Genomic DNA, 11,779 nt, shown 5'->3' with positions numbered 1-11,779 from the left:
AAAAAAAAAAAAAAAATTAGCCAGGCATGGTGGCAAACACCCGTAATCCCAGTTACTTGGGAGGCTGAGGCAGGAGAATCACTTGAACCCAGGAGGCAGAGGTTGCAGTGAGCCGAGATCACTGCACTTCTAGCCTGGGTGATGGCGTGAGACTTCATGTCCTTTGTAGGGGCATGGATGCAGCTGGAAACCATCAGTCTCAGCAAACTATTTCAAGAACAGAAAACCAAACACCGCATGTTCTCACTCATAGGTGAGAATTGAACTTTGAGAACACTTGGACACAGGAAAGGGAACAACACACACTGGGGCCTGTTGTGGGGTAGGGGGAGGGAGGAGGGATAGCATTAGGAGATATACCTAATGTAAATGACGAGTTAATGGGTGCAGCACACCAACATGGCACACGTATACATATGTAACAAACCTGCATGTTGTGCACATGTACCCTAGAACTTACACTATAAAAAAAAAAAAAAAAAAAAAAAAAGACACCACTGCTCTGAGACATTTAAGAAACTACCACTATCTGAGAAACTATTTACATGTCTGTGTGAGGTCTCATTTTCTTCATATACTTAAACAAGTAAAAGATTATAAAAGGTAAAACAATACCACTATTGCATTTTGGGGAAAATGTAACTAAGAAAATATGTTATTTTGTTTAACATGCAATGAGTTTGTTACTGTTATTTTAAATGAATTAATACATAAATATATTTTAAATCTCTATAAATATCGATAGCTATAACCCATATAAACAAAAACTCTTTGAGGTCCTCAGTAATTTTTCAGAATATAAAGGGGTTCTGAGAGCAAAATGTTTTAGAACTGCTGCATTATGCCATACTTCCTTTCACCTGTTTCTGGACAGCATAAGGAATCATTAGATTAGAAACAGATGTGGGGGGGTAATGGACATGAAGATTTACTGAATTGGAAAACTTGCTAGATATTGAACTTGTGTGTATAGTTTTTTGGCTAGAAAATACCAAAATGTCATTTTATCATCCCTGATACTATTAATAGCCACTTTGATTTCTAAGATCTGGGCACTTTCTGAAAGGTAATCAAGCTTCACTACGAGAAAGAAACTTTAATAAGCCATTTGTATTCAAAGGCCTTAATGGATCCAATGCCAGTAGAATGGAGTTTGTACTAATGCTGGGGAAACCACAGCAGCTATCAGACAAGAGGACACATCACAGGACTCTTCAGAGAGACTACAACAGGTTAGTAGGACTCTTATTATAAGATATCCTAAATAAGGTGGATATTCCTGGTTTTTCCTGTAATTACATCTTTATAAAATCTGAAAAGCTCATTGTCAGTATTCTCTTTAGACTAAAATCTAAAATTTATTTATGTAACAACATAATGAAGGTAAGAAACAAATGAAGGAACAAATACATAATTATTGCTGAGCGATTTAAACTCTGCTGAATATAAATTTTGAACAGATTGTGATAAGCTTTTAAGTAGTATAACCATCCTTTCAGATTGCAGTTAAATGACAATGGCTTTACGAGCATATCATAGAATTTGTTAGCTTTATCTTTAGCTGTGACAGTAGGTTGACAAGGCACGTATACTACTGATAGACTCCTTATCATTTCTCTTAATGGTTACCTGACAACTCTTCATAATTTGCAAGCTGAATACTATTCACAGAATTTCAGGCAAACAGTTCCCTTAAGAATGAATCATACTTTCCTGTTCTCATTTTAAATGAGGCTTACTATACTTTTAAAAGCAGAAACACATATCAAGACAAAAATGATAAATATCAGCCTGTCCCCAATTTTATCAAATACATGTTATTTACTCTATTTATATGAAAATAACATAACTATCATGAAATGTATAATCCAAGCATCACATCAGTATACAATATTTCTAACTACTCAGGCTTTAGCAGTGCTCAGTATTCAGAGTTCCGTGACCCAGAGCAAAAGGAAAAAAGCCAGAAATCACAATCTCTACTGAAATGGAAGCCTGAATTTCAATGATGAAAGATTAATGAGGGCTTACTTTGATAGGTTTAGTTCTTGAGTAGGAAACTTGTTTTGGTAAATGATTATCAAAGTACCCACTCTTCCCCTTGATAAATCTAGCCTGTACTGTTGTTAGAGGCATAGAAAGTTACCTCAATAATTACTTTAAAGGTAGAACATTAAAGACAATCATTCAGAATTTTAAAAAAATGCTATATACACAACTAATAAAATAGAACTAAAATATTATTAATAGAGTTAAAAAAATGTTTTAAAAAGTCCTCCATTTCATCATGCCCCTCCCACAAGTACTCACTTGTCAATAATGTCTACATTAAAACATTAAATCTGTTCACAAAATTGAATTTAAAAAAGGCCTCATCATTTTGTATTATCCAGACTTGAAAACAGCTCAATTAAAAAATACACACAAAGAAAAGATTTGAAAAAACAGTCTTCCTATTAACATTTTAGCTTTCTTTGTGAAAAAACTTTGCCCACTCTCTCTGACAAGAAAACAGTTGTAGATGGGATTCTTCTTCAGGTTAAGATATATCGTTTCCCCTCATTTCTTTCTGTTTACTCTGAAATTCTTAACAAGTGACAGAATCATTTGCTAGAGGACATTCAGAAATACATGTGAATTAGTTACTCAGAAATGAGTATAAAGGCATTTTTTTTGTAATGATGATGAGAGAACTGCTACTGGCAATGAGTGCTTGGGAGTCAGGGATGCTCAGCATTTGCCACGTGCTGGATATTCCTATCCCACAAAGAATTACTTCTCATCCCATATGACTTACAATTGTCTCTGAAGACTAATCACACTACTATTGATAGTAGCGGGGGCAGAAAAATCCCTAGGCAGACGGGGCAAGTCCCCAGTGTAATCCAATTTAAACCAAAGACAGTTTAACGTATGAAAACCAAGATACAGATCTTATATAAATCTACACCGTGGATTGAGAACCTCTCCTTCTGTTTGGCACACTTTCCTCTGATTGATCCCTACCATTCACCTATTTTACATATACCTCCCCTTCCATAATTAGTTTTTTAAACTGTTGTGGCCATCTTTGAGTGGTGCCTTTTTTGTTGATGTTGTTCACTTTTTTTGCATACTCACAAACCAATTAGCATATACACTCCCATTCTGAGCACATAAAAGCCCCAGGCTCAGCCACACTTTGGGCTACCCACTTTTAGGTGGTGGGAAGACTACCCAACTTCAGGTAAAGGGGCTGTCCAACTCAGGCTTCCTTCTTTGCTGAGAACTGTTTTGTCACTCAGTAAAACTCTTTGCCTCACTCACCTGCTGGCTGTCACTCACCCTTATTCTTGGACATGGGAAAAGAACTCAGGATCTGCCAAACAGCGAGTGGAAACAAAGCTATAACTCTGTAGCACTGCCCTCCTGCTTGCCGAGCAATGGGAGAAGGGACCTCTGGGCACCACACACCTCCATTCGTTGGGCTCATGGTTTCTCTCTTGTAATGTAATTCACTATATATGCAGGTATCATCTGGGTCCTTGATGTTGTCTCCAAAGGATTTGAGAGCAAGAGAAACCAGCACAAATATGCTGATGTTCACGCTGCTTGCTGTACTGTTAGTGATAAAGTCCTTGGTCTCTGGCCCAGGAATCTGGCATTTTCTGCCAGTATCCAGAAAACAGTAACAGGCTAACTTATAAGTTTTCAAGGAGGGTACAATCAAATCTCAGATTTGAAAGGTTCCCTGACTTAATGCCTAAATAAAATGAGCATTTCCTCTAAATAATGCTAAAACATTAGAACATATTTTAACTGATTCCCACCTACTGTTACCTTTCATGTTATTATTTAGAATTTTATTTTCACCTTATTATTAGCCCTTCCTAAAGTGGATTTATACATATTTAGGTCACTTTTTATACAGATTTATAAACTTGTAGTATTTGATGAGTGATAATATTTAAAGAGGGTGGAACAGTGCTTGGTACACAGTAAACATTTAATATGTATTCACATTAATTATGTTTTAACAATATTTTTAGCTCAACATTGTTTCTTACATCATACTCATTCAGAACTCAATTTTCTGATTAAAGTTATTTGTCCTTGTGTGTTTCCTTTCTTAATATTATCTCTGTTCATGAATATGTCTAAGGATTTGTATCGGATTGTCTTTATAATTCTACACATTATATTTTAAAGAGATGAAGTGTTGCTGTGTTGTTTTGGTCTCAAACTCATAGCCTCAAGTGATCCTCCTGCCTCACTCAGCCTTTCAAGCACAAGCCACCACACCTGGTTTCCACACATACTTGTCTACATAAATGTTTTCTGTTTCTGTTCAGCGCTGAGCACAATTTAATTAGGTGCCTTCACAAAAATTTTTAGAAAATAATTATCTTTTTTTAGTCTATATTTTAAATACTTAATATTCTATTTTACTCAAAAATCTAACACCATTACCAACTTGGCAGTCAGCTCCTCGACAGCTTCTTCAACTCTGGCCATAAGATTGGATCTAGTATTATTGTATTGTACCTCACATTTATAATGATATTATACTCCAATAGCTTTTATTTTATTCTTTAATTTTAAAATCAATTTTATTGATTTTAAAATCCCTTATATAAGTATTTTTCAAATTTAGGTTTATAAAATCAACTTATTAAATGTACACTTTTCAAAAATAACACAATGCATCACATGTAGGAAGCATAAAACATTGTTTTGTAAAACTTATTTTAGTTGTATACACACATACACATCACCACGCGAATTTTGTGTGTCCCGGGTCTAAATATAAAATGTATTTCTTCCCATGCATTGTGAAAATAAACAGTTTTTAACAAACTGCTTTACAGTAGTTTATTAAACATGATCACATAATATAGTTTTAGAAAGTTTTCACATTACAAAATAATACCTTAAAAGAAAACAATTAAAAATTGCACTTAAGCCCCCTCGGTACCCATAACTCCTGCAACCTGATATAATCATAATTAATATTCTAGAGTATAGCCTTTCAACTTTTCCTATGTATATATGCATATACACTAAATTCTACTTTATGAAAATGAGATAATACCATATTATTTTATAAATTGCATTTCCTACTTTTAACAATACATAATGTGAACATTTTGTTTTTTTATCAATAATTTTAATAAAGCATCTTCCTAAAAAATTATAATTTCTTGAAGGCAGGTGCCTTCAATTTAACTTTTGAATAAGTAATACATTCATAGTGTTAAAAAAAGTTTTTAATGTCAAATGTAACAAGTAAACAATTTCTTTTGCACTCATGCTACTAACTGCAACCCCATCACCAAGAGCTAACTTTTGCTATTAATTTATTTTCCTCTCCATTGTCATTTACTATTTTTAATTGATAAATAATAATTGCATTCATTTATTGGATACAATGTGATGTTTTGATATATGTTTATTCAACAGTCCTTAAAAAGGGCTTCATTCTATGTGACAAACAACAAATAAAAAACAGGCTAAGCCACGCTACAGCTAAACTTTGATTTTCAACTCTGACTTTTAGCTTGATGTGGACTACAGAGAAAAGAAAAACCAAAATCTATCTAAGCTCCCAAAGTAGTATCAAGTAAAACACAGAAGTGGTTACTTTCACTCAAGCATACACTTCTTATATCCTCAAAATCAGGCCTGAATATCAAAAATCCAAGTGAAAAGCCTTCACAGCACAGTTTAATACAACACTATCACTAACGAGTTTCTCAAAACAATTTGATACTATCAACTATGGTAAGAAAAATGACTCATTTTCATTACTTAAGGTGGGAGTATGGAAAGTAGACAGACTTTCTAACATAAGGCTATAATTAGTAGCAGTAACTTATTCAGATATGCACTTCTATGACAACGAAAATTTAAAAAATACACTCTTTTGTGATGACAGTTTTTTTTTTTTTTTTTAACAACATGTTCTATTAATGCACCAAGTACTTACATCTGGAATGAAGCCAATCTCATTGAGATGATTACTCAGCTCTGGATCATGAAATGCAATCATCTGAGAGAAGACAGTCAGATACTCTGAAATAACAAAGTTTGAGACAATCATCATTTTTACACAGTACTCCAAGAACATTATATTCAAATATAGTTTTATTTACACATTGAATGAGATTTAATTTCTTCATGAGAATACTTTAGGTGATAATTTTGTTTTGCTACTACTTTAATTACTTACTGCTAATTATTAAACAAGCACACAAGCAAACTGTCATAACCTATTTTCTGCCTTCAGAGTTACCAGTTCATTTCCTGAGTCACAAATTGTATACATGATAAATAATGTTTTCCTACTAAACTCTACAAGTACATTTTCTCTGGTAATATTAAATCTGCTTTGTATTTGTTGAATGTTCAGAAAGTGTAGCAGATCCTTAAATGAAGAACACTTATATGCAATCATAAATGGAATAATTATGTCTCAAATTTGTTTATAGATACAGATAACATATATGCCTCTATACAGGCATTTGTTCCAGTTCTAATTTATTTCCACTTAAGACTTAGCAATTCGGCATATTTAGAAATAAGAATACCATGTTTAATCAGAAAGTAGGGATCCAGTAGGCAATTAAACATATCTTTTGTTGATTCTAATTCTATTAGAATTCATAAAGTTCAGTTGAAATATGAGGAATATGTTTTTTTTTCATTCTTCCAAAGTTACTATTCATGCCAGTTTACTCACTATGCACTAATCTAAACAAGATAGTGGTAGCAATCTACTCAAGGGCAAGTAACTATTATATTTTTACTAATTAAAAAACCAAGATTAATACGTACTTCAATGAGCTCAACTTTTTTTTTTTTTTTTTTTTTAAATATAGACTGGGTTTCGCTATGTTGTCTTGGCCAGTCTCAAATTCCTGGGCTCAAGCAATCCTCCTGTATTGGCCAACCAAAGCGCTGAGATTACAGGTGACAACCTCATTTTTTTGAAATTGAAATGACAATAACATCATAAAACTTTTCTCTTAATAATCACAACTTTATCCTACAGTAAAGTAACATCTATTTTTAAAACCAATTATTTGGTGAAAATAATCTTCAAAAAATAATGTCTGCCTTGCTTTTTTTAAGTTTTTAAAGTTTTTACCTTTTAATATTTCAAGAAATAGTACTAAATTATTGATAGTCCATCAGTAGAAGTAGTCTTGCCTTGCTTTTCTCAAATAATACTTTGCTTCTAATGATCACATGAATTTTATGGATAATATTGTTTGGCTGTGTCCCCCACCAAATCTCAACGTGAATTGTATCTCCCACAATTCCCACATGTTGTAGGAGGGACCCGGGGGGTGGTCACTGAATCATGGGGGCTGGTCTTGCCCGTGCTATTCTCATAATAGTGAGTAAGTCTCACGAGATCTGATGGGTTCTTCAGGGGTTTCTGTTTTTGCTTCTTCCTCATTTTCTCCTGTCACTGCCACGTAAGAAGTGCCTTTCGCCTCCTACCATAATTCTGGGGCTTCCCCAGCCATGTGGAAATGTAAGTCCAATTAAGCCTCTCTCTCTTTTTTTTTTTTTTTCCAGTATTGGGTATGTCTTTATCAGCAGTGTGAAAATGGATAAATACAACAGATATTTCCCTATAAGCAAACATCTTACATGTCATATATCCTACACAGAAGAGCTTCAGGGCAAAGAGAAAAAAAGATGAGGTGCTGTATTCTATGACAAAGCTGAATTCCTCATTTAATGTGTGAACTTTTACCCATGCTGGATTTAAAAAAAAGAAGATACTCAAGTAATACTTTTTCTTGACTTGATGTTAATTCTACTGCAACAGAATGCATTCTATCTGTCCATTGTCTCACCTTTTCCTCTCTGCACAAAAAAGGTATGATTTACATCAGTTTCAAGAGTTATAGATCAAAGTGAAGACCCAAAATATATCTGAAGGACCCAGGGAACTTCTGGGTTTAACTTTTCTTTAACTTCTTAATTTCTCCTTCCAATTAGTGGTGTGTTTATAGTTCCAGTTTACTCAGAAGCCAGAGATATGTGACATCAACAATCATAAGCGTTCAACTGTATACCAATGAAAGCATATAGTTATTAACTTCTAAAAAGCATGCTTCATTTTAAACCAGAAATTCACACCTCAGGCAATTTTCCACAGCTATGCTCCAGTTTATTAAATATCATTTTTATTTGCGCCTGATAAAAAGAATTACTATGTAAAATTACATGGCTAATTAAGGAGCTACTGAAGAAATCGAATCCACCATTAAAACACTGTCTTGCCACCACACCTGGCTAATTTTGTATTTTTAGTAGAGACGGAGTTTCACCCTGTTGGCCAGGTTGGTTTTGAACTCCTGACCTCAGGTGATCTGCCTGGCTTGGCCTCCCAAAGTGCTGGGATTGCAGGCGTGAACGACTGTGCCCGGCCAACACTGATGATCGGATTTATATGTTATAACTGCATATACACATACACACACACACACACACACACACAGACATAAAATATATAAATTTATTTTATGTATTATTAAAAGTTATATGTTATATATTACTTCATATATACAAACATAATTTGTAAAACTAGCATAAGTTTTGGTTGCTCAGGATAGGCTTTCAAATGAGATAACAATATGGCCTGTTATATTTAGAAAGTTCTGTCTCTAAAGGGAGCACATGTGACAAGTGACGAAATCTGCACTATGTAATATTCCAAATTATTTCAAAAAAGCATTTACAAGCCCCTTGGCGCAAATTTTAAAAATATCAAAAGTAAATATATGCCTTTTGATTTGTAAATCAAAATGAAAGAATTTATGAGTAGTTAAAAAAAAAAAAACAGAATAAAACAAAGGATTCCATGGAATCATAGAATCTTTACTCTTTTTAAGGAAATATTAAAATGTTGTTAAAGCTCTGTAATTGACATGTACACAAAGAAGGGAATAACAGACTCCAGGATCACTTGAGGGAGGAAGATGAGAGGAGAGAGACGATTGAAAACCTACCTGTCTGGTACTCTGCTGATTACCTGGGTGATGAAATAATCTGTACACCAAACCCCCATGACATGCAATTTACATATATAACAAATCTGTACATGTACCCTGAATCTAAAAGTTAAAAAAAACCTATAATTGTGATTTATACTATATAATGAGGATATGAATCTAGAGTCTTAACTTGAAAAACAGTGTTTTCTAACCTACACAAGACCTATATAGAGGTAAATGGTATTTTTAAAAAAAATAAATTAAGGTTCTTATTAAATTTCCCATTTAAGCTTCAAGTGAAGTTTATTATATTACAGTACAAAATCTATCTAATATAAATTTTCTGTATTTTATATTTGTAAAACCTTATACTTTTTAATTTTTGCAATGAAATATAAAATGAAAATAAATTGTCATGTTCCCTTCTAATTGCTCTGTATTAAAAAGTTTTGTTCCTCTCCTTTAAAACGGCTTATTTATTATATACATTAACATGACAATCCCCAATAAATTTATCGTAAGAATTTTATATGACACTATCATATTTTTGTGCAACTGTTTATAAATAAGCCATCTGTTTTCCAAAAAATATAAGCAGAGACAAAATTTCAGAAAGTCCTACATATAGGTATCCTTATTTTTTCCCTTCTGAAAAGTTTTTCAGCTTTCACTCTTTTAGCTATGATAAGATGAAAGATGATAGGTGGGATTTAAAGCAAATGTTTTTCTCAGCTCACATATCAGAAATGGTATTCTTAATTCTGTAACTATTTGTTGTTTTCCATCAAACTACTAGCCTATCCTGAAGATGATAAATATAGATAGGTTGCGAGTTACATATCTGTTGTCACCTAAGAATGTGACCAAACCGAACGATTTGGTGATAATGTTGACTCACTGCACTCGAAAGAAACATGATTTTAATGCAAATGAACCTGAATTATTTCCCATTACAAAGTTTTCTGCTGTAAAATTTGGCCTATCTAGTAAAGGCACAAAAACAAGCATCAACTTCTATAACTAAGTGGGAAGAAGGGGTTCAAAATAAGAGAAAGGAAAGAGAAAAGTAATATTTAGGGCTACATTTGTAAACCACTTTCTTTCCTTCTGACATAACCTTGCTCTAGAATCTACAAACGAGCTCACTTAATAGTTATCATAATAATATTTCTAGTAAAGGTAGGTAGGACGTTTACTGTTTCAGGAAAAATCTCCTTGGTCACATGATACAAGATATTCTTGAAAATCACAAGACTGTATGCTACAATCTCCAAATATATTATCATTAAAGTCATTACGCAAAGATGTGCACTAAGCTGCACATATATTAAAAGTAATGGAAAAAACATAACTGCTTTTGCACCAACCTAATACAATGTACTACCTTTCTAAATACATAACTTTTGGAGTGAAAATGCATATTGTTTCACTCTCATTGTTATTGCTTGGTGGGAAAGAAGAGTCTTACACCCCACCTTTGACAAATGGACTTTAGACTTGGTATGTCTGTCTTTCTCTTTCTCCCCCCAAGAGTTATTGAATATATATGTGTAGTATGAACTTATCTCCTAGTTTGCCTGAGAGAGTCCCAGTTGGCACCTGTAGACCCAGCATCTGGTACAGTGCCCCTTTTAACTCTCAGAAACATCCCAATTTAGTTATACAGTCAATCTAGTTATATGTGGTACTATATTAAATGTTGGGGACATCACAGTGAAGAAGATACAATTCTTTCCCTCAAAGGATTTAGAAAGACATACAGGTAAACAGAAAATTGGGGAAACTTTCTCTTAATTTCGCAGATTTATATAGTATCTCCTCTTAGCTTTACCTTTCTGACTTGTAGCAACTACATCTTCCAAGTGTGAATATGCCTTGGTTTTATAAAACCCTACAAGAATATGTTTAATGTGCCAAAGTTTCATTGGCCAAATGTAGTCTACCTTGTTCCTCACTGGTCTGAAGCTGCCTTTCTCCTCAATAGCCCAAGATATACCTGTCCTGCAAGTTATAAACTTGTTTTCCAACACAGTTGAAATGCTAATCAATAGATTTCTTTCTAATTTCTCCATCTTTTTCCATACACGAAATACTCTAAGATTCTGAACCTTAGAATAATTTTATTAATCTTAGATAATCTCAATAGTCAAATCTGAGTTGTATAATCAGTATGTTATTTTTAAATGTTCCCATGTATTGGTAGTTTGTCAACTCAATAACAATGTTTCTGGTGATAATTTGATAGTACCAACGATGATAACAAATATTCATTCAGTCAGAAAGTAATCAAATTTATTATATCTTAAAAATATCTGCAGGTAACAAGTCAATAGAACTAAGTTAAAAAAAAAACAGGGTATCTTGATTAAATTGATCATTTTTCTACTGATCTATAAGAGGTGAAGCATTTTAGAGTCTCATGAGTGTATAATATTTTAGAAAAAACTTTAAAATAGAAAATATTTCAAGTTCTATTAGTATATAGTAATAAAACTTTTTTTTTTCAAAGAATAATTCAAGTTGCTATTGAACATAGAAACTTTTAACTTCTGGAAAGGCAATTCAAAGATTCAGTAAATATGCATTTCTACAATTAGCTTTTAAATGAATTAGTTTCTTATGACTTAGGAATTTTCCCAAAATTTGTGGAGAAGAAAGTGTGCATGTGATACTAATGCCAACCAAAAATCAATGACTACTTTGAAGTGTAAAGCTTAAAACTCTACAAAATAAAGAGAAACACAGTAACAAAGAAGTAAACCAATAAAATGAGAGGTGAATATTTCTAA

The 11,779-nt window shown here is 33.1% G+C and overlaps 1 protein-coding gene across 1 annotated transcript in view; it reads right to left on the bottom strand.

Annotated features, from left to right (window-relative positions):
• TBCK (TBC1 domain containing kinase) overlaps positions 1 to 11,779 on the bottom strand; it is a 114,388-nt gene that overhangs the window by 11,964 nt on the left and 90,645 nt on the right. Inside the window, exon 20 of the mRNA XM_017852588.1 lies at positions 5,966 to 6,051. Coding sequence (XP_017708077.1) covers positions 5,966 to 6,051 — 86 coding nt within the window. The remainder of the gene's footprint in view (positions 1 to 5,965; positions 6,052 to 11,779) is intronic.

Source organism: Rhinopithecus bieti, unplaced genomic scaffold (assembly GCF_001698545.2).
Source record: "Rhinopithecus bieti isolate Rb0 unplaced genomic scaffold, ASM169854v2 scaffold_35305, whole genome shotgun sequence".
In the NCBI taxonomy this organism is placed as follows: Eukaryota; Metazoa; Chordata; class Mammalia; order Primates; family Cercopithecidae; genus Rhinopithecus; species Rhinopithecus bieti.
The sequence above is the reverse complement of the archived record's forward strand: the minus strand, read 5'-3'. Positions and strand labels throughout refer to the sequence as shown.